Source organism: Pelobates fuscus, chromosome 7, assembly GCF_036172605.1.
Source record: "Pelobates fuscus isolate aPelFus1 chromosome 7, aPelFus1.pri, whole genome shotgun sequence".
NCBI lineage: Eukaryota > Metazoa > Chordata > Amphibia > Anura > Pelobatidae > Pelobates > Pelobates fuscus.
In genome coordinates, this window is record NC_086323.1 from 118,798,041 (window position 1) to 118,823,001 (window position 24,961).

The 24,961-nt window shown below is 40.9% G+C and overlaps 1 protein-coding gene across 1 annotated transcript in view; it reads right to left on the reverse strand.

The window, feature by feature from the left end:
- The window catches only part of IL2RB (interleukin 2 receptor subunit beta), a 30,632-nt gene extending 20,241 nt beyond the window's left edge, over window positions 1-10,391 (reverse strand). The window contains exons 1-2 of the mRNA XM_063427453.1: window positions 10,192-10,391; window positions 1,656-1,767 (exon numbers count right to left, since the gene is read on the reverse strand). Coding sequence (XP_063283523.1) covers window positions 1,656-1,767; window positions 10,192-10,261 — 182 coding nt within the window. The 5' untranslated portion in view covers window positions 10,262-10,391. The remainder of the gene's footprint in view (window positions 1-1,655; window positions 1,768-10,191) is intronic.
- Between the last annotated feature and the right edge of the window lie 14,570 nt (window positions 10,392-24,961).

Here is a 24,961-nt window from a genome sequence, read left to right on the forward strand (position 1 = left end):
TAGCCTAAATCAAGCATGATCAACGCACCTCCTGTAATACCTAATAGATAGGTCTCCAAGCTACCAACTCACTTACATATGTTATCAAATAACCAAGTACTCTTAACTTCTACTCTAGTTACTCTACTCTTAACTGGCACATCAGTTCCGTATTTGTTATACACCTGTGTGTTGCACTATTGTTTAGCAATGACTACTACTTTTCTTGTGAGTCTAGCATGCTTATAACTAACACAGCGTAGTAGTATTTTATGCTCTTTGTGTACATTACCTGCCCTAGCATGTCTCCTTGCCAAACAACTCACCTTTATATGTTTGCACCTAGCCTGTATCATGATTTTCAGCTAGATAGACCTAACTGGGAAGCTTACTACCCTGTTTATCTCTTGTTCATAATATAAAAATTGTGCATGCCTTATCAAATACTATGCTAAGCCTGAGGATTGCCATTGGGGTACCTCAGGCCTGTCTGTACTATTATTATTATTATAACGCCGATTTATTCCATAGCGTGTTACAATATTATAAGAGGGGGATTAGCTATAAATAGGACAATTACAAGAAAACTTACAGGAACGATAGGTTGAAGAGGGCCCTGCTCAAATGAGCTTACAGTCTATAGGAGGTGGGGTGTAAAACACAATAGGACAAGAAATGGCAATCAAATCAGGTGGGAGTGAAGCAGAGCTGGAGGAGAGAGTAGAGTGCTGCCCTTCAGGAGAGAGCAAGAGACCGGTATGTGAAGTAGAAATTACTTTCTGGGAGGCCATAAGCTTTCCTAAAAAGATGGGTTTTAAGGCACTTTTAAAACGATTAAAGACTAGGGGAGAGTCTGATGGGGGTAGGCAGGCTGTTCCATAGGAAGGGAGCCACCCACGAGAAGTCCTGCAAGCAAGAGTTGGCTGTATGGGTGCATGTAGAGGATAGGAAAAGGTCACGGGCAGAGTGGAGACCGAGAAGGGGCATTCCTATGGATCTGTGAAGAGATATAAAAGGGGCTAGAATTGTTCAGTGCTTTATACGTATGGGTTAGCATTTTGAATTGACTCCTATAGGATAGAGGAAGCTAATGTAAGGACTGACAAAGAGATGAGGTGTGAGAGGACCGACTAAAGAGGAATTTTCAGTCTGGCGGCAGAATTCATTACAGATTGTAGCGGGGCAATACGCTTTTTTGGGAAGACCAATTAGGAGAGGGTTACAATAATCCATGCGGGAAATTACTAGAACATGGACAAGCTCTTTGGTACCATCTTGCGTAAGAAAGGGGCGGATGCGGGCTATGTTTTTAAGATGGAATCTACAGGATTTGGTAACATGCTGGATGTGAGGCTGCAAAAATATAAGGGTTATTTTCTTCTTCTTTTTTATTTTTTATATGTGTAAGAAATATCTGCTCTCGTTATTTATAATCGGCAAACCTTTTTACTGGTGGTGTTTTTTTTCTTTCTTTATTTGTTTTATTGTACTTACTTGTATCTTGTCTATATAATTAGAGACTTTTTTGCATTTTATTATTATACCATTATTGTTATCGTATGCATCTCTTTATTTCATATACTCAAGTGCCCTCAATTTATGACCCTTGTTGTTTTACAAAAAAAATTATATTGGAGTCTTTGTTAGCATCTGCAGACAAGGGCAGGTGAACTGACCTTATGGAGCTGTGAGTGGCATTCAGAACACATGGCGTGGAACCAAAATCTTTTTCAAATTTCCATGTGCAAGACACAACATCAAAGCCATTATATGTACAGTCCAGGTCTCCTGCAGAGATAGAAAGAAATAGAGTATTAATAACAAGAAAGAGTGAAAAAAATATATAAACAGTGAAACAGTGAATGGAGAAAGAAATAGGTTAGAGGTGTATAATACGAGAATGTGTGTATAGAGATCACAGTCTGTATTATTTTACTGATACCTAGATGAAGAAATTACCTTGGAGCTCTCTAAATATATAATGTAAGGTCTACTCCAAAAATATTGTGTATAATTAACTATGTAGAAGTCTTAGTGTATTCCCTTATATATTTAGTTCCCTTATTTAATTAAATGTAAAAAAAATATAAAACATTATTATTATTATTAAAAGCTTGTGTGTTAGAAAAAAAGTAGGGTATTAAAGACTACATTAGATTTTGGGTCCTATTTATTTGATTAGTGCAGAGCACAAAACATGTATGACTGAGCAGGGCTGGACTTACCCTCCTTGCTTCCCTCGAGGTCAGTTTCCTCAATGCACTAAATATATATATATATATATATATATATATATATATATATATATATATATATATTAAATGTGACTAGGTGGGCGGTTGGATGATAAGTGGGAGAGGAAGTTTGTTTCTGTGTGGAGGCTGCTTGTGGTGTTGTATGTGTGTGGGAATATTTCTTTAGGGTTTTGTGTATGGGAGCTGCTTCTTCTGTTGCATATGGGGCTGTCATGGGGGAATAGGGGTTTTAGTGGGGAGGGTAGTGGCTGTAGTGAGTGATAGGGGCTGTAATAGAGTGATGCTGTCTTCAGTGGGGGTGGTAGCGTCTGTTGTGGGGGAATAGGGGCTAATGTTGGGAACATGTGGCAATAGTGGCTGTAGTAGGAGGATAGTGACTATTGTGAAGTGGATAGTGCTTTAATTAGTGGTAGTGGCTGTGTTGGGGGATAGGGGATGTCTGGAGATGTATGTATCTGTATTTCTGTGTGTCTAGGAGTTCATCTGTTTCTCTGTACATGTGTGTCTGTGAATCTTTGTTTATCTGTCAGTGTGTGTCTATGTACATGTCTGTGGGTTGTGGGTGTCTATGAATGCATATCTGCCTATGTGTACCTGCGTGAAAATATCCATCTGTGTGAGTGTGAATGAGTGTGCATATCTGCTTGTGTTTGGGAATTTATGTGTCTATGTTAGTACGTTTATGTTTGTGTCTTAGATAGTGATGTCATGAACATAAAATTTCCGGTTCGTGAACGGCGAACCCAAACTTCCGCAAATGTTCGTGAACGGGTGAACTGCCATAGACTTCAATAGGCAGGCGAATTTTACAACCCACAGGGACTCTTTCTGGCCACAATAGTGATGGAAAAGTTGTTTCAAGGGGACTAACACCTGGACTGTGGCATGCCGGAGGGGGATCCATGGCAAAACTCCCATGGAAAATTACATAGTTGATGCAGAGTCTGGTTTTAATCCATAAAGGGCATAAATCACCTAACATTCCTAAATTGTTTGGAATTACCTGCTTTAAAACATCAGGTATGATGTTGTATCGATCAGGTAGTGTAAGGGTTACGCCCGCTTCACAGTGACAGACCAAACTCCCCGTTTAACGCACCGCAAACAACCGCAAACAGTCCATTTGCACAAACGCAAACTCCCCATTTGCACAAGGTTGGATACCAAGCTAGCCATGTCCCGTTCCTTGTCCTCACTGATGTCATTGAAGGTCTCTTCCTCCACCCAGCCACGTACAACACCAAGGGTCCCCGAAAGGTGACAACAAGCCCCCTGGGACGCCTGCTGTGTTTGGTCTTCCACCTCCTCAAAGCCACCTTCCTCCTCTGACTCCTCTTCTTCAGACTCCTCTCTCTGCATTGCCTCTCTCTGCGTTATTATAAGGTGTGTTTAGTACTATTCCTATCAGTTTAATCCTTGTTACGTCCCCTATCAGGGGACGTGTATATGGCATTGATTTTAGGAACTGGGAGATGGAAAAAGATGCTTGGTCGGTCCTCCTACTTCAAATTTGGGGCACTGCGCGTGCAATCTAATGTACCACCAGATAGGAGTGGTGTGTTAAGTAGTACTATTCTTATCAGTTTAATCCCTGTTACGTCCACTATCAGGGGACGTCTATATATGGCACCAATTTTAGGAACCGGGAGATGGAAAAAGATGCTTGGTCGGTCCTCCTACTTCAAATTTGGGGCACTGCGCGTGCAATCTAATGTGCCACCAGATAGGAGTGGTGTGTTAAGTAGTACTATTCTTATCAGTTTAATCCCTGTTACGTCCCCTATCAGGGGACGGTTATATGGCATCGATTTTAGGAACCGGGAGATGGAAAAAGATGCTTGGTCGGTCCTCCTTCTTCAAATTTGGGGCACTGCGCGTGCAATCTAATGTGCCACCAGATAGGAGTGGTGTGTTAAGTAGTACTATTCTTATCAGTTTAATCCCAATGTCACAACTACTAGTGTGGTCCAGCACGCAGAAACTATGTAAACATATACATAGGCAAGAAAAGGAAAATAAAAGGACAGAGCGTAAACCGGACCTTAGAATGGCCGGACTAATACGCTAGAGACAGAGAATGGTCAAAGGGAAAGCCGAGGTCAAGGAAGCCAGAAAATACACAATACCGTTTACACAAGCCAAGTCAGGGAAACCAGAATTCAGAATAACCATGGAAAAGCCAAGATCAGGATACCAGGAAATCAGATTCACAATGATAAAGCACTCTCAGGAAACCAGGAACAGCAAACCACGACAGGGCAAGGTACTGGGGTGAGCTAGGGATTTAAATATCACGCGGCGGGCGTGATACGTCCCCCTCATCAGGCCTTTTTTAGTTAAATGTATCGCCCACTGTCAGTCTCCTCGGGATCCATCCCTCATTCATCTTAATAAAGGTGAGGTAATCTAGACGTTTTTTTACCTAGGCGACTTCTCTTCTCAGTGACAATACCTCCTGCTGCACTGAAGGTCCTTTCTGACAGGACACTTGAAGCAGGGAAACCATGAGGTTATCAAGGCTATAGGACTCATTAAGTGGTGTTTATATTCTGAAACACCATCCAACTTACGATCTTTTATAAAACCAGTATTGTTTGTGTTTAGTATTGTTTGTGTTTAGACTCATATGTTCATGATATGATCTTGTTACATTATTACACACTAGTGATGTCCCGAACAGTTCGCCGGGAACTGTTCGCTGGCGAACATAGCTTGTTCGTGGCGAACGGACATATGCAATGTTCGGTCCGCCCCCTATTCGTCATGGAGGTGGGAAGATCTGGGAGGGAGGGTCTGCTGCTGATTGACTGGAATGTGTCTACTGACTGTGAGGTACAGGGTCAAAGTTTACTCAATGATGATGAATAGGGGGCGGACCGACCATCGCATATGTTCGCCCACCGCGTTCGCCACGAACAAGCTATGTTCGCCGGCGAACAGTTCCTGGTGAACTGTTAGGGACATCACTATTACACACCTGTGCTTCTAAAGTAATTCTTTCTGTTCTTTATTAATTAAAATATCAATATCATCATTTTAAGTAGTCCAGTATTTTGCAGAATTAAGCCTTTTTTAATTCTCTTAAATCGTGTAAGTCCTGCCCATTACGATTTCTATACTGGTTGATTAAGGAAAACATTTTTTTCATGTTTTGGTGCAAAAAATATATTTATAATCAGAGTACGTGCGACTAAAGTATCTTTACACTGTATTACCCAAAACATAGAGTTCTAATTGTTCCTGAATGTTTTAGTTGGTGGGATTGGCTGAAAGTCTCAGCAGCTTACCATGTATACAGGTTTAATAATTGCTCCAAACACAATAGTTTAAGTTGCTCATTCCGAAAGGAGCGCTATAGTCATTTTAATAATTTTAATGAAGTGATCTGGGTGCAGTCGTCATGTACCCTTAATTCTACAATGTAAAACATTGCAGTTTTTTTAGAAACGGCAATGTTTACATTGGAAGGTTAAGTCCTCATCTAGTTGCTGTCAGTAAAACAAAGTCAAGTCACGCAGAAGCCTCATGGGAAAGCATTGATTCAATGAAAAAGGTTGAATCTGTGCGGCACTCACCATGCATGCTCTTTACGTTGCCTATGAGGAGCATTGGATTGGACCATACCAAAGGAGGACATGCCTCTTCGGTGACGTCGCCTGGGGAGGAGAGGTCAGCAGTGCCGAGGGATCCTCAGTGCTGGAAATAGGTAAGTAAAACTCTTTGTTTTCTAAATGGGGCGATCTATTTAGAGCTAGGGAAACGATCATGGTAGTGTTTAAGGCCAGTCCAGCCAGGAGATGTAAAGCCTACTTAATCTCACCAGCCCCCGCACGTCATTTCTGCCTGTTAAGAATCTTTCTTAATCACTGTTTTTGTTTTTTTAATCACAGGTTGAATTACAGAACTGCTTATCAATCCTGTGCACATACATCATTGACATGCCCCTACTCTTCTGCCTCCTTCCATAATAATCACATACCCTCCAATGAGAATGTTTTTAGGCTTGTTGCAATTACCAACAAGTGGGTAAAATGGCTGTTGGTGAAATTAGTAACTCATGGATGCCTCCATGTTACATAAGGTCACTGTTATTGACTCGCTAATAGTAGATGGCATTAAAGGGTTACTCCAACCCTTATAATTGTTTTATTACTATTATTAATGCTCTATTGAGTATGATTCTTTTGGTCCTTCCGCCCCATAATGCTTGAAAAAAGCAGTAAAATATGTTTTACTTACCTGCAATCCAGCGCCATGCAAAACTCCTGTTGTCGCTCCTGTTTCCTACCATTGCACAGTCCAATCAAAGTCTTCTCAGACTTGTTGAACATGCTTGTTGATCAGGTATGGGTTGGGAAGAGTGAGTGGGTAAGGAATCTAAAAAATAACTAAACTGTGCGGATAGGTTAGTAGGAGGGCTGCTGGAGGGCTGCAAGGAGAGATGGAGGGGAAACAAGACTTCAATCAGATTACGCCTGTCACATAAATTTACATTTGGCAGTCAAAAACAGGATTTCAGGCTACCAAAGTGTTCTGTGACGTGGGGTGTAACTAGCTTCTGGCAAAGTATTCTGAAACACTGCACTGCCAAATTTCTTGGCCATGGACTTTGGAGAAACCATTTAAGCTTCACCGTAGTAAAATACATACTCAGAAGATTGACTCTCTCACTTACTTAAAGTAAGTATAAAATGTAGCGTTTATCTAAAATCTAAAAGGATATAGAAACACCGCAATGACCACAAACATTGTGTAAACATTAAAGACCAATAAGTGCAAACATAAGATGTCCATCACCTTACATGTTTAATGCTAATACTTAGCTCTTATTCATAGGTTTACCATAGTAGTTCTCAGTAACACTAGGTTTCGATTCTAGATCTTAAAAATTACCAACAAGTTTGATGCAGTCCCTAACTTACGCAACTTTATACATAGTTCAGCTTGGCTTAAAGCCGAAAAATGTTAATTGCAAACTTTCAATTCATCCTATGGAATAAAAGAAAGACGTATTCCATACATTTAAGAATATTGTGGGGGGCGGAGCCAACGGCGTGCAGGAGCAGACGCCATTTCACCCAGCTCCTCGACCATCGCCCGAAAATCTGCCAAAAAACGTCACACTACCGGGCAATCCAAACCAAAATTGACACCCTCGTACAGGGGATACCATCCCGGACCAGTGGATGCCTTTTTTATGCCCGACGGGCGCAAAAATCCGGCGCAAGGTACCTCGGGCCTACCGAGCGGGTATTCCGCGACTACCACGCATCACCTCCTGGGATGGAGACTACTGGGACGGAGACTTCTGGAACACGTTCCCTCAGAAAGCGGACGAGACCGGGTCCATACCAGGATCCCCGATGGGCCGCAAATCTCAAAAGCCGACCCCGGCCGCGGGAGCCTCCAACCATGACATCAGCCAGATGCTGACCGCAACGACCCGCACAAGGGAGCCTGCATCCCCCAGAAGGGAATCCACACCAGGCCCAGTGGTGGACACTATACCGGAGAAAGGTACTAAGATTGCACCTGACCCAGAACCGCCTGTTACAAAGCGGGACATTCACGACCTTTTGGCACACTTCCAGGACATGTTCTTTGCGGAACTTAACCTGGTGAAAGCCGAAATGCAGGCCATAACAGAACGCCTCCGAGCATCCGAGGAGGATTCTGCAGACACAAAACAGGACATGGCCACCCAGGGGGAAGCACTAAAGCAGCTACAAACCTCTCACTCCCACATCACAGCTAGACTGGACGCACTGGAAGACAAAAGCAGACAAAACAATGTCAAAATAAGGGGAATTGAGGATAATGTACCAGCTGAAGAACTGCCTCACCTCATCAGGCGACTCATAGCAGCTATTCTCCCCACCAAGCACGCTAAACTGTTCGCCCATGACGGACTTTACCGCATCGCGACACCCCTGCAAACACCAAACTCCCAACCTATGGACGTTATTCTATGCTGCAAATCCTTTGCGGATAAACAAAGACTGTTACAAGCACTACGGGGGAACACCCCATTCCAGTTTGAGACTCACCTTTTATCAAGACCTTGGTAAGGCTACGCTACTGTGGCGGAAAGCGATGCGCCCAATTACGCAGCAATTACAAAAGGCTGGCCTCCCTTACCGGTGGACTAACTCAAGAGCACTGATGTGCACGAAAGACGGCAAAACCCACAAAGCTACGAACCCTTCCGAAGGCCTGCAACTCCTGGAACACCTAGGCCTGCCTAGGCCGGATCCTGCTACGCAGCCCCGAAGGACATGGGACGTTGACGTACCTCCTTTCGTCCCCAGAGGGGAGCGGGACACTGCCACTTGAACGAAGCCCCACTTGCAGTAGGCTTCCCAAACAAGAAGGCTCAATGTTTTGCTTTGAACTATCACGCTATTTGCGAACACGTTTGCAATCGACTTCAGTAGAAGCCACTTAGTTTAATTTTTGTTTAATTTTCAATTGATCATATATTACATACGACGTCCACTCTCCTTGGACACTCAACTGCTCCTGACGCTAACATTCACACGACCTCAGCGACCCTTACATCTGTTTAACCCAATACACACATATGGGTCCGTCTGATACCGACACGCACCTGTCCTCCCCCCACACAATGACCAGTGAAGCGAGGGACACTTAGTGACTAGGGCCCTCTTTTAACGTTCCACTGCCCTCCTGGCACTCATGGCCCAATTACACTACGACTCAGCACACTGCCATAGCCGACAGACCATCAAGAAGTATAGCGTGTAACATACACAGTGTGAATACCTCCCTCTTATTAGCCCACACACATTCAAAGTACGACTCAATACTCACTCCAAACTACACGAGTATAACCAAAGTTTCGGTATTCTTAATTTGTCAGTGCTAATAAGAAAGGACCAAGCTTGTATAATTGTTGCCAGCGATATTGGTTTAGGTTGGGTACGTCCTCAGCCTGCATCTACAGGCCTATGCTCCGGCTTGTACAGTTAATCCATAAAAATGTACAAAACCTAACCCATACCTATAAATGTTAATTGCTTATACCTAACTGTTAACAACATTACAAAAAAATGTGCAGTACTACGATGCCAAATTGTGAATATTGATGCATACACTATGCGTGCTGTTGTGGCACTTTACTCATGTTTGTTATTTCCATGCACAGAAAAAATAAAGAATATTGTAAGTAGTTATGAATTAACTGTCAAATGTCAAAAGTCATTTGAATGGAAACACTACTGGGTTTAATCCCAAAAGAGCAAATTATACTGAATTGAAAAACAAAGTGTTATGCATAAAATGTACTACAATTCACTGTTTAGTACATAAACCCCAATGAGTAACTTGTACGGTGGAGCTGTTGTGACAAGTAATTAGAAGATGTTCCTTTTTTGAGCACCCTGCAAAATAATAAGCACTAACTGGTGGTGTTAATGGACAGAGAACTAAGAAAAATGTGCAGATTTCAAAACACAAAAACCCTTCTGTATTTTTTTATTTACATATATGTGTTGATCTCAATATTAAAGATGCTTACATAGGTTAATATATTTTATTGATGAGCATGGAAAAGGCCCTTTGTTGGGCAGTATACATTTCTCTCCTCGCTTGTTAAAGATATGTCATTACTATTATAGGTGAAATAAAGGTATAAAAAAAAATCACAATTACAACGATTACGAAGAATAGGTGATAAAAAAAAAAAAAATCAATACAAAATATTGTGAGGTTAATATATGTTTCAGCAACTTCAAAATTACAATAATATAGTGATTGGGGAAAATGAAATAGACACTGCTCTGCAAATAACCAGAATGGCATCTAAAACATCGCTATAGATCTTAAAGCAACTTTGCAGTTAGTATAAATTACACTAAAACCTGTAGAACATAACATTCTACTTTATTTGTGATCGTCCTTTGCAGTAAATGAAAAAGTTAATGTTGTGGATAATTACCAAGAACTGCCGTCTGCAAAAACACGAATATCAGCACATAGTTTTTCGGGAAGTATCTGTTGCCTGACATACTGCTTTAATTCTGGGGAAAAATACAATTTAAGTTAGTGACCAAGTAGAGCTAAAGGAGAATTGAAGATGAGAAGAAACCAGATTTTAGACCAGAGTTAGGCAGTTTTGACACTCCAGATGTCGTGGACTACATCCTTCATAATGCTTTTACAGACATAATGCTGGCCAAGCATCATGGGTGATGTAGTTCACAACATCTGGGGTGATGAAGGTTGCTTACCCTGGGTTAGGTTATTTGAGTGCTAGAGAGGGGGAAAAAAGGTTGAAGAAGTTGAGAGTGCGATTATATAGTGAGCGCTCAACCTTAATATGGTGTGGTGAAAGAGTGCTGGGTGCTTTATGGGAAAATCTGTTCCCCCACCAGATCCATTCACATAATAGAGAATAACCCAAAGCACACCAGATTAAACTTGCAGTTTTAGATTTTAGTTAATTAATGATTTGATAAAAATGGTAAAAATAAAGTGCAAACAGCAATATAGGCATGTAAACAGAAAATGACATACCTACATACATAACAAATACAAAAATAAGTGCTCAGTTAATAAACCCACAAACCCATAACAATATAGGCATACTAACCCAGAGCAGAAGATACAGCAACTCCAACATTTTGGCGTCTAACCTTGCTCTAGGGGGATCTTTAAGATCATTAATATCCCCCTTGAGGAAGACTAGATGCCGAAACGCTCATCCATTTGGCAGCCTTGGATTTTGTTTTACTGGCTTTGGGGTGTCCTAAAAGTACCTGCTAATTTGCTTCTTAGAAATAATCTAATGTATTCTTTTTTTTTTCTTCTTTTTTTTATCTGAGTGACTTTGCAAGTATCTTCCAAGCATTTAAGCCAAACATGTAATGCTTAATAACATTAAATTAATGCTATGGCAGTTTAAATAAAACACACTTACTATATAAGTGATTGTTGTGTTATGTATTTCATTTATATTACCTTTTCCACTAATAGCAAAATGTTAATTGGAAAAAATTATGACAAATAATATAGAACAAAAGTAAGATATAATGAAAAACAATTGCAAGTTGTAATAAAATTTCATTTATTAAAGGATTTTCCTTAAAGAACATTTTAATAATCAATATTCGTAGCTCTGTTATGTTTTTGATTGTTTTTACAGCAAACTCTGAATTGTGTTAACAATAGTTACTGCGTTAGACTTCGAAAAAAGTTGTCATGGCTAAAATATTGAATGCTTTATAACGCTAAATAATTGCATTGATATTAAACCAGCATTTACACCGATGTGTCATTGACCAATTATGAGTATATAATAGATACTGTGAACACCTCGATACATGGTTGTCGGCTTTAGAATACATTTAAATATGAACCATTTATCCTTGGATCTGTTAACATGGCCGAGCATGGAAACATATAGTCTGGGTCCATTACCCTGCTTGAGCCAATATAATTCAACCATATGCTTAGTAAGATTCATTTTCAGTGAAATTGTACTATTTAGTTCCTACAGTAACATTAGTTATGATACAAAATATTGCAGAACACCAACACACACATCAGGCTAAAATGACAGTTCTTGAGATACACAGCTAAATTTGAGAATCAATTTCAACTTTTGGTCTAAAATTTGGAATGCCTTATTCAGGGAATAACCCTATATATGTTTCCTACTACTCATACACTTCTCTGCATAGCTGTCCTTTTAAATATAACCTTCTGCTCTCACATAGCTAAACCACACATTACAAAAACATCTTTCATTATTCTACATACACCCACCTGTTTCTTGTAAGCCTTGTCTCATAATATATTACCATTCACATATTCCCCCTCTAAGCACACTTACATTGTCTCCTGATACGCTGCACTTCACATACATGTCTACCTAACCATTGTTCTTTCTAAAATACTTACCTTTTCCACATCCTCAGAGCTGTAATTCTTAGATTTTTTTTCTTTTTTAAACTAAGGAACATATATATCTCCTGCCCTCCCGCCATCTGCCCTACGCTAAAATCTTAGATCACACTTTCCCTATTGATATTTCTTTGCGTATTTTATTCCCCTAATGTTTTGAGTATGTTCCTTTTATTATAAACTGCGGAATTAATGGAATATACTCGAAACATCTCTTAGAATGTCATAGTTTACTCACAGGTATTAATATTATACTGATTTATTTCATTCCATACCTCAATCATGACACATCACAATCTGATTGTAAGTCAATGATGTATCAATGCTTCTTCTGCTTGCATCCCTCTAATTCTCTCTCACCTGTCCTCTCTCTCACTGTTTGTTCATTCTCTGATATGTTCTGCTCACTATTGTCCGGGAGTCATGTCCTCACACATGAGGACTACATCTATAAATGTTTCAAGTTGAACAGGAAATTGTGGGGAGAGGAGGTGGCTACAGAAGATCTGAATGTCAGCGACACAAGGGTTTTTGTATGACGTGGTATTTCTTTGCTTTTTTCTCATTTGAAAGAAAATATATTCTTCTAGAGTTCTTAGAGCATATATTTAAATATTGTCTCAAACACTGGATTATGCCACCACTATTCCACTCATTGGTAAATATATAGCATTGATCAAAGTGGCCAACACCTGTATTGATTACTGTGACACTGGTAAAACTAAACATATCAGTATAGACATCATCACTTTAGCTAGAGTGTTCAGCGTCTGTAAGAAGGTAGTAGCCAAAGTAAGCATTATTAGCTTGCAAACATATAATCATTTGCTTTCATTGAAGCAGAAACAAAACTTGAAATTGTGAATATTCTTCGCAAAGTAGGTTGAAGACTAATGTCCTGGAATGTTAACTGTAGGATTATGCTTAGTTGAAGGAACACTATAGTGTCAGGAATACAAACGTGTATTCCTGACACTATAGGTCTAAATAGCTGTTTAGGTCCCTGGCCCCCCTTACCTCCAATTAAAAAGGTAATTTACTCACCTTATTCCATCGCTACACTGTTCTGGTCATGGCTCATCCACGCTCTGCCCCCTTGGCTAAAATCATCAAATTTAACGATCTCAGGCAATCCAATGGTTTCTCAAAAGCATTGGGAGGATATTGCGCATGCGCCAATCAGCACCTATTCATAGAAATGTATTGACTCAATGCGTCTCTATGGGGAAAGTTCAGGGCCTCTATACAGAGCGTGGAGATGCTGAAGGTCAGTGCTGCAAATTGTGCAGCACTGACCCAGGGGGCACCTCTAGTGGCTGTCTCAATGACTTACATTAGAGGTGTCCCTAGGCAGCAAAGTAAACACTGCATTTTCTCTGAAAGGGCAGTGTTTACATTAAAATGCCTGCAGGGACAGGCTGTAGACACCACAACAACTACATTCAGCAGTAGTTGTTCTGGTGACTATAGTGTTCCTTTAAATATTGACATTAAAGAGGGTTTTATCAAAGGGTTGGGATATGAAAAGTAGTGCAAAGTTGTAAAAGTGGAGTATTCATAAATTGAATGTTCCTGCTAAATCCAGGGGTTTCCATGGTGCCTGCCTCACTTTTGGAACTTTTCAGACCATAACACTCTAATCCTACAGTACTCATATCTAATTGCTTCTGTGTGTTCTACCTGAGATTGGTGAGAATTGCATGCCTTAATCAGCCTTGATCAGGTGTGGACAGGAAGTAGCTGCTACAGAACTACAAATCCCACTATGCATTACCTAGCATCATGGCTGTTAAAGCAACATGAGAATTGTCGTTCTGCAACAGCTAGTAGTCCGTATAATAGGGGATGGAGATAAAAACATGGAAGGGTTGTGAGAAATGTAAGAACACTCACAAATGGCTGCAAATGATTCCTGAATTCAGGTGTCAGTGGTATTAGCTCCTCCATGTGGATAGGAAACATGCTTTCTGATCATTGTCAGCACACCTGATACCGTGGCTACAGTTAAATTACATAATGACTGTTATTTATATTGTGCCACATGTTGCAGTGATACATACACTAAGTGGAAAGTGCGTCTAAAGCTATATTGACAGACCGGTACATATAGAGCTAGTTTGATAAACAGATACATATAGGTTCATTCAGATGTTATATGTTATGATGTAATATGATTTAACAGCCAACCTGCGAGTTTGATAAATATTCAACTAAACTAGACTAAAAGCTAAATATAGCATGAAGGGTCTTACAGTCATTGAAGTGCTAGAACTCTGTTACTGTAAAATATAGCCCCAACATATATGACTGAAAGAGGAACATGATGAAAAAAAAAAGCATTTGCATAATATTTTAATTTCTGCATGTCCCTTTTTTACAGCCTACAATTCATTATTTACAAACTGAACGTTCCTTCTGATGCACACTGCCTCAGGCCTGCTAATTATATCGTTCCCTTACATTGTGTCAAATTATGCATGAACTGACAAGGGATTGGTCCTTAGCAACCTGGTTGCCAGAGAAACATCAAAAGTTTCATAAATCTTTGTAATTGCATTATATGATTAACAGACTTGAGGACATAAATAAAAAACAACAATCTCACTAGCATTCCTTTTAATGATTTTATTTATGAGCTCCATAAAAGCACAATAAAATAAAAATGAGATTTGATTCTGCATTTATTAATACAATATACATGTAATATATATACTAAAAATAAGCATAAATAAATAATATAGCAGGTCATAGTTCCAAAATGCCATTTTCCAGGTTTTTGCAAAATGTAGGATAGTAAAATTCAGACTTTAGAGACAAATGAACAAAAGTGCATATATGGGAAAACATAGAAACATAGAAACATAGAAACATAGAATGTGACGGCAGATAAGAACCATTCGGCCCATCTAGTCTGCCCAGTTTTCTAAATACTTTCATTAGTCCCTGGCCTTATCTTATAGTTAGGATAGCCTTATGCCTATCCCACGCATGCTTAAACTCCTTTACTGTGTTAACCTCTACCACTTCAGCTGGAAGGCTATTCCATGCATCCACTACCCTCTCAGTAAAGTAATACTTCCTGATATTATTTTTAAACCTTTGTCCCTCTAATTTAAGACTATGTCCTCTTGTTGTGGTAGTTTTTCTTCTTTTAAATATAGTCTCCTCCTTTACTGTGTTGATTCCCTTTATGTATTTAAATGTTTCTATCATATCCCCCCTGTCTCGTCTTTCCTCCAAGCTATACATGTTAAGATCCTTTAACCTTTCCTTGTAAGTTTTATCCTGCAATCCATGAACCAGTTTAGTAGCCCTTCTTTGAACTCTCTCTAAGGTATCCAGTTACTGTGTACAGTACTCCAAGTGAGGTCTCACCAGTGTTCTGTACAATGGCATGAGCACTTCCCTCTTTCTACTGCTAATACCTCTCCCTATACAACCAAGCATTCTGCTAGCATTTCCTGCTGCTCTATTACATTGTCTGCCTACCTTTAAGTCATCAGAAATAATCACCCCTAAATCCCTTTCCTCAGATGTTGAGGTTAGGACTCTATCAAATATTCTGTACTCTGCCCTTGGGTTTTTACGTCCAAGATGCATCATCTTGCACTTATCCACATTAAATGTCAGTTGCCACAACTCTGACCATTTTTCTAGTTTACCTAAATCATTTTCCATTTGGCTCATCCCTCCTGGAACATCAACCCTGTTACATATCTTAGTATCATCCGCAAAAAGACACACCTTACCATCAAGACCTTCTACAATATCACTAATAAAAATATTAAAGAGAATGGGTCCAAGTACAGATCACTGAGGTACCCCACTGGTGACAAGCCCAAGCTTCGAATATACTCCATTGACTACAACCCTCTGTTGCCTGTCACTCAGCCACTGCCTTACCCATTCAACAATATTGGAATCCAAACTCAAAGATTATAGTTTATTGATAAGCCTTCTATGTGCAACAGTGTCAAAAGCCTTACTGAAATCTAGGTAAGCAATGTCTACTGCACCACCCTGATCTATAATTTAAGTTACCCAATCAAAAAACTCAATAAGATTAGTTTGGCATGATCTCCCTGAAGTAAACCCATGTTGTCTCTGATCTTGAAATCCATGTGTTTTTAGATGTTCAACAATCCTATCCTTTAACATGGTTTCCATCACTTTCCCCACTACTGAAGTAAGGCTTACTGGCCTATAGTTGCCCGACTCCTCCCTATTACCTTTCTTGTGAATGGGCACAACATTCGCTAACTTCCAATCTTCTGGGACTACTCCTGTTATCAATGATTGGTTAAATAAATCTGTTAATGGTTTTGCTAGTACACCACTAAGCCCTTTTAATAGCTTTGGGTGTATTCCATCAGGTCCCATTGACTTATTTGTCTTTACTTTTGACAGTTGAAATAGAACCTCTTCCTCTGTAAATTCACGTGTAATAAATGACTCATTTATCCTTTTTCTTAACTGAGGTCCCTTTCCTTCATTTTCATCTGTAAATACCGAACAAAAATATTCATTGAGGCAGTCAGCTAGACCTTTATCCTCATCTACATACCTTCCTTCTTTTGTTTTTAATCTAACTAATCCTTGTTTTACTTTTCTTTTCTCATTTATGTATCTAAAAAATGTTTTGTCCCCCTTTTTTACTGACTGTGCTATTTTCTCTTCTGTGTGTGATTTTGAAGCTCTTATAACTTGCTTAGCCTCTTTCTGCCTAATCTTATAGGTCATTCTGTCTTCCTCACTCTGGGTTTTTTATAATTACTAAATGCTAACTTTTTGTTTTTTACTATTTTGGCCACATCTGCGTAGTACCACAGTGGTTTCTTGAATTTTTTGCTTTTACTGACAAGCCTAATGCAATTTTCTGTTGCCTTTAGTAGTGCAACTTTTAAATAATCCCATTTCCTTTGGACTCCATTTAAATTGCTCCAGTCTGATAATGACTCCTTTATACATATTCTAATTTTGGAAAAGTCTGTTTTTCTAAAGTCTAAAACTTTTGTTTTTGTGTGGTGTGACTCAGTCACTGTTCTTATATTAAACCACACTGACTGATGATCACTGGATCCTAAACTTTCACCTACAGTAATATCTGATACCAAATCTCCATTTGTTAACACTAAATCTAGTATGGCCTCTTTACGAGTTGGCTCCTCAACGACTTGTTTTAGAGACAATACCAGTAGGGAGTTTAGAATATGTGTGCTCCTGGCACAAGTAGCTATTTTTGTTTTCCAATTCACATCAGGAAGATTAAAGTCACCCATGATGATAACTTCCCCCTTCATTGTCATTTTAGCTATTTCTTCAAATAGTAGATTATCTAACTCTTCAATTTGTCCTGGGGGCCTATAAATCACACCTACACGAGTTACTGTGTGATTACCAAATTCTAACGTAACCCAAACGGACTCTATGTTCGCCTCACTTACCTTTATTAGGCTAGATTTTATGCTATCCTTTACATACAGGGCCACCCCTCCCCCTTTCTTGCCTTCCCTGTCTTTTCTATATAAAGAGTACCCTGGTATTGCTATGTCCCAGTCATTTTTCTCATTATACCATGTCTCAGTAACAGCGACTAAATCTACCCTATCAGTTGCCATTATTGCCACAAGTTCATGGATCTTATTCCCTAAACTGCGAGCATTTGTAGACATGACTCTAAGCTTATCATTTTTTAACACACTTGCTACAGGCACCTTCTGTCCTTGTTTTGGGGGACAATTGGATTGATGTTTTATCACCCTTTTGCCCCCCCTCCTAGTTTAAAAACATCCTAGCAAAACCTCTGAACTGCTCACTGAGAGCATTTGTTCCCTTTTGAGAAAGATGCAAACCATCTTTTTTGTACAGTTTATTTCCATTCCAAACAGAGCTACCATGAGCAATAAAGCCAAATCCTTGCTCCCGACACCATTCACCAAGCCACAAGTTAAAGTCCCTAATACGCATCCGCCTGTCGTTCTGAGTGTTATGCACAGGCAGAACTTCAGAGAATGACAGTGTGGAAGCAACCTGCCGTATATCATTGGCAAAAACACTAAAAACTTCCTTAACCTCTGAAACCTCATTGCAAGCCAAGTCATTTGTCCCTAAATGGACAAGTACATCCAATTCCCCTTCCTGCTTTGCTTGCTTAACAATATTACAGATACGTCTCCTGTCTCTGTGAGCAGTAGCTCCGGGAAGGCACCTCACAAGACCACCATTGTCCATCTCCACACCTCTTTTGTTGGAATCCCCCAACAACAACTGCTTTCTATTAGGCCTCACCATAGTCTTCAAGCTTCTCGTCACAACACCACTAGCCTCAGTGCCTCTCTGCACAACACCACTAGCCTCAGTGCCTCTCTCCACAACACCACTAGCCTCAATGCCTCTCTCCACAACACCACTAGCCTTAAGGCCTCTCATCACAACACCACTAGCCTCAGTGCCACTCTGCACAACACCACTAGCCTCAGTGCCTCTCTGCACAACACCACTAGCCTCAGTGCCTCTGTCCACAACACCACTAGCCTTAAGGCCTCTCTTCACAACACCACTAGCCTCAGTGCCTCTCTGCACAACACCACTAGCCTCAGTGCCTCTCTGCACAACACCACTAGCCTCAGCGCCTCTCTGCACAACACCACTAGCCTCAGCGCCTCTCTGCACAACACCACTAGCCTCAGCGCCTCTCTGCACAACGCCACTAGCCTCAGCGCCTCTCTGCACAACACCACTAGCCTCAGCGCCTCTCTGCACAACACCACTAGCCTCAGCGCCTCTCTGCACAACACCACTAGCCTCAGTGCCTCTCTGCACAACACCACTAGCCTCAGTGCCTCTCTGCACAACACCACTAGCCTCAGTGCCTCTCTGCACAACACCACTAGCCTCAGTGCCTCTCTGCACAACACCACTAGCCTCAGTGTCTCTCTGCACAACACCACTAGCCTCAGTGCCTCTCTGCACAACACCACTAGCCTCAGTGCCTCTCTCCAGGACACCACTACACTCTGAAAGTGCAGAAAATGAATTATGTAGAGCAACAGACTGTGCAATATGCTTTTTATCCACAACTCCAAGTCTACCAAAACAATCTGATATAGCAAACACGTGTGCTTACAATAGTGTAAACAGGGGAGCAAGCATAAACCTTCCTGATTTACAGAAAACGTAAGCGTAGATGAAACATAAAAGGGAACAAAAATACAAATATAGTGTAAATGGTACCAAAGAACAATAATAATATACACTACATTTGTATTTTTGTTCTCTTTTTTTGTTTAATCTATGCTTGAGTTTTGTGTAAAATTAAGAAGGGGTAGGCTTGTTCCCCTGTTTACACTATTGTAAGCACTCAACTTTTTTGCCATATCAGATTGTTTTCACTTGTATACACTTTTATTTGTTTTTATCATATTTGGTGAAGAAAGGAGGTAACTTATTCACGTATATTTTGAGCTGCTTTTGATCGGATTTGTAATAAATTTTAAACAAATCAATCATATTAACCAAACAGAAGATCTGGATAAAATAAAACATAAAATTTACATGAACAATAAATTCCAGCCTACAACGAGACAGGCAAAACAAATATCACAGAAAGGAGTCAAAGCGAGTGTAGGTGAAAAGAAGAAGCTAATAAAATCCCCCCAAGAAAACAAGGGAGGAAAAAAATAAATCGGTGGAAAAATTCTCGCCCCCTGTCATTATTAAAATTAAGGTTATTAGTACACTAAAGCTAGCATATCTATCATGTCAGGCAAACAAGACAGGGAAGTGTTAGAGATAAACTCAGAGTCAAGAACAAAGCCATGGTCAATAGCTGAATAAACAATAGATCAAGGAACGCACCAAAAGGTACTGAAATTTTAAATAGCCTTACTTAACATTTGATTGTCCCACGTCATGCCTACGCCCCCAAAATGTGCGTGTGTGGGGGGAGCCGTGCTCCTAGTGCGAGGAGAAAATCCATAAAAGGGAAGTAACCTCTACGTGCCGACATAAAGCCGACATTACGCACAACTGCGGATCAACAACAAAGAACGGGTAGAAAAACAATAAAGAATTCGACTTAGTACGACGAGAAACATGGTAATGCCATCAGGAGAAATGGAGAAAGCGTCCACATTGAACGCCCGAATGTCTGAAACTCGCCTAAAGGAGACCAAACAAAGTAGAAACGTAAATTTGGCGGAATGTTGACGAAGGTAAAGCCTGTTGTTAGGGGGCCAATTCCGCAAAAAATGGAGAACATTACTAAAGTCCCAACGCCTATAGTATTTGGGGTCTGGGGGTGGTCTGAGATGCATCCCCAGCAGCAAACAACAAACAAGGGAGTCCTTGCCAACCAAAACTTCCCGAACTGGAACGTGAGCCCCCAAAATAGCTGAATGAATAATGTATATAGACCGATAGGACGGGCCAAAAGAAAAAAATCAACAAAATGTAAAACCTGGGGTATAGGTGCAGTAAATGGATTGTGGTTCTGTTCCATGGATGGCTCCTCCATAATGGAGTGATCAGCTTCAAGGACACCCGTTGACTCCGGATACGATGGGGGTCTTTTTGTGATTATTGTTAACAGTAGAAAGGGATAGGCCCCCTAGGCTTGCCAGCTCTTTAGGAAGCATCCGCTGCCTTGCACTCCGGGTCTAGCAGCCAACTGAAGATCCAAGATGGGAGATCCAAGATGGTCGCCACCTGAGAAGGCCGCAAGTAGCCATCGGCTGGCTGGTGCCGAGCACCATAAGCGGGCACGGCAGTGAGGGAGGCCATAGATGGATGCGGTCAAGGGACCTGTCTATGTGTTTTATTTGCCACTGTGGAGCTAGTAACGAGAGTTTATGCAAAATAGGAAGCCTCCTGTCATGTTGTAAAAGTGTCCCCCTGCCCTGGTGCAACTCTGTGTGGGAATTTAATTACATTAACCCAAGCTTACACAAATGGCTCCATGTGGCGCTCTCATAGTTATAGAGGCACACAAAATGTCCCCAAAACCCCCCCACATAATATATATCCATGGAGAGCATGTCACCAAGTGCCCTCGCTGTCCAAATAACGCCCCGATAAGTGAATCCATGCCTGAATTACAGCATGCTAAATTTCTTCCGGGTCACGACTATTCTTTAATCCATCATGGAGTAACAGATGTGTATCAGGTTAGTCCCGATCTACAAAAAGGCATTCCTGGACCTCTAGTGAGGGGAGGACTTCAATGCCTTTTGCCTCCCCAACCTCCCTCGTGAATCCAGTAATATCTACTTAAACATTGACTGAAATTCAGCACTTTCCATCTAAAGAATACTTCCAGAGTGTTTCAGGTGTCTCTCAGTCAAGTTCCTAATGTGTAAAACAGGTTCAAGTGATCCCCAGAGGTCCTCAAGTGGGAAGCACAGTAAGCGTCCCAGGCCCCAACAACCCACTGACAATTGTTCCTATTAGGGATCTTGGGCAGAATGCTGGCCTTAAAGCCTCTCCAAACATTTGTGGCACAACAACTTACATCACATCACCCTATCCTTTTAAATATTTGATATTCTCAAATAAATGTTTTGCTCAAATCCAGGATTTTATAGACTTAGATACTTCTAGACCATATACATATGAAACTCTTCAATCAAAAGATTTAACTAACATGCCTAAAAGTCATCCTTTATGTTACATGCTATTGACTTCCAACCAGTGAAAGGTCCTATCTTGTATTTGACCAAAGAGAACATTTACCCTGTTTACAACCTTGTTGCTATTGATAAATGGCCAGCTGCTTCTTGTCACCGTACCTATTGCTATTGTTAGTCAGTAGCAGCTGTTTCCCAACTGCAAAATGTACCAAGTAGCTACAGAGCATTACCACCTGCTGCTACGCCATCAAACCTAACATCAGCCATTGGTCTGGTGTAAAGAGTTTTATCTCTATGCAGCAAAATCCCTATTCAACCTGGGGTAGGTGCATGTTTTCTGGGGGCGGTGCTTGGCTGCTATGTCAAGCACATGCAGGCAGTGTAAGTTCCTCACTTAAATTGTCCTAACTTTTAAAACCATAACATTACGGCTGATTTATCGCCTCCTGCGTATACCTAGTAGTGTCCAGGAGTCACTGGGCACTTTGTCGGTGCAATTATTTTGTTCACAACTGTGGAGATCCGATCTTCCTGAATTGTGGCCTAGAGTGGACAAGACTGCAAGTGCCAGCCGATCTTCTTGGTTGGATTTCAATAGCTGGACTGTGAACGGGTCACGTACCCACCTTTATCCTGGTCCCTACCACAACAGGACCTAATACTTATCTATATCATAGGCATTTCCACATCTTGTACTGGAACATGATCACTCTAGCCTTATGATGGGGGCGGATAGTGCAACACCACAGATATCGGTGATGAATTCTCAGCAGAGATGGAGGGAGGCCAATCAAATGTTAGAGCATTCAACAATATCTGGCTTTGTATTCACACATGGACACTGCAAGCTGCTTCACCTTCTGAGAAATTAGACCCTAATGGCACCACGGTCTGTTCCTAGCATTCTGGGCCTGGAATCCAGAAGCATCCTCACTCCGGACTTCATCCACACACCTGGAAGAATTCCCAATAACAGGGAATCACTCTTGATTCTGACCTGGCCACCATGAGTACAAGTGTCAGTGGACACAGTGTCAAAGTTCTCTCCGAGGCCTTGAGCCGGAGGAGTAGACTTCAGGGGAGATATAGAGCATGCTTTGCCGGACTGCATTTATAGTCTTGCACAGAGGTATTTCCCAGCAAAGACATTGGCTAACTCTGTTTAACAAATGACATAGTTGACTGCATATTTAATTTGAGGCTGTAGCAGACTCTACTCCCTTGTGTTCAGTTGTCTGTATCCCCTTGTTCATCTCCCAAATGACTGGTGTGTGGTCTGCCTTGTTATGCCCCAGCGAACACCGACCTCCCCTGTCTGTTAACCACAAATTAACAATGTCACACATTAAGTCGAGGGCTTTCCCTGGGTGGCCGCAATTGGTATAACCGAACGCACGTGGTCCAGTGCATGGTGGCCATTTTGTCTCCCAAACCCAGGCAGTGGTACCTGGTCGTCGAACACCTGGAACTATTTTTGGCCTCGCATCTCCACGAACCCGAGCAAAGATGGTACCGCTGCCCATCCTACTTCCCGACCAACTGGACGAATGGTGTTTGGGAGATATGATCTACCGAACAGGAGGAGCATTCGCTCCATAGCAGCCAGTGGGAGCATTTGTCAGTGTTTGTACAGGAACCCCCTAAAGCCAACCTGTCATCCTGCCCAATCCTCTGAAACTTTTTTGGGCTATCCCCTCATTGCCGGTTGGTCAAAACTGTAGTCGAACAGAACTTTCGTTCTACCAAACCGATTTAAGTGCCATTTGGATATGTTGTGTGTTCAGATCGGGGCTATTCAGAAATAATTTTTGTGGGGTTCCTGTATTCTTTTCATGTATTTTTGTGGTGTGTTAAAAATGTATGTACGTTTCTGTATTTGAGAGATAATTGAGTTATCTTAATTTGAGCCTAATTATCTTTCAAACACAAAGGGTCTTGGGAAAGAAACCCTTAGATTATTTATGTGGAAACCCCATGCTAGGGGCAATGCATAAAAGTCATGTGTGGCAAAATAAAGTCAGTGATACTCCCAGAACTGTGTGTCGTTCAGTTACTGGGGAGGAGGAGGCGGGCTATTTACTTGGTAATATCTTGTTCCTGATATTACTCTTGGTGATCCAGTGGAGGAAAGTCCTTGCCAGGACTAGGGCTCTGCTACAGAGGCATTTTGTGTTTACTTTTGCTTCCACAGCTGCAGTTTCTCTCCTATTGTTTTACAATGCCTTAATTTGATATAGATATGCCAAGAGCTTATTATGGGTATTGACTCTGTCTAAGGAGTTCATGCTTGGGTAGTGGTCCTCCCACTCACCTGAACTGTTCGAACTATAGCTGTACATCATTTGTTTTTTGCATGTAAGCCGTATTACCCATAACTATATGTTTTATTAAATGTTCATAATTTTTTATTTTAAAATGAGACCTTCTAGATTCCTGTGTGACATATTATGGATCATCGATAACTCATGTACAATAGTATATTAGTATAAACACATTATAACTTTGGATCTGTACTGATAGTATTGTCTAACTTTGCATGTTTATGTCTGGTATTGTCGCCATTGTGCCATAATGTTTTCCACAATAAAAACATTGATTGACAAAAAAGTATTTTTCTAACCCTGTTGCTAAGTTTTGCAGGCCAACTGCTACTTGCTTGTTGCTCCTTGCCACAGGGGGTTAAGTGCACATGCTCAGGTGTTTGTGTCTGTGGCAGCAGCCATTATTAGCAATAGGCTAGAGAAATGTATTAATTAAGTTATGCTACAAGAATACTAAAAAATGAATTCAGACACAACTCATTGCCTTATTTGTCCCTTGGAGTTCTTGTTGCAACTTCAACATTGCTCATCTTGCAATGCAGTCTGGATTTCTTCAATTATATCTTATCACCATCAGTCATGCACTGGCTGGAGTGGCAAATAGTTCTCCCATCCTCATACCCAAGCACTACACATGTCTTAGTGAAGGGAAAAGACAGCAATTGGGTTATTGAGGAAAACACAGGGAAGGAAGACAAGGAAGTCCCGCACCCAGGCAGACTATCTTCATTATAGATTCATGTTGCTTTCGTACAGCGCAGCCCTTGCCCTCGCCAAACAGTCCTACTTTTCCTCTCTCATTAGTTCATGCTCCCGCAATCCCAGACGTCTCTTTGACACTTTTAATTCCCTTCTC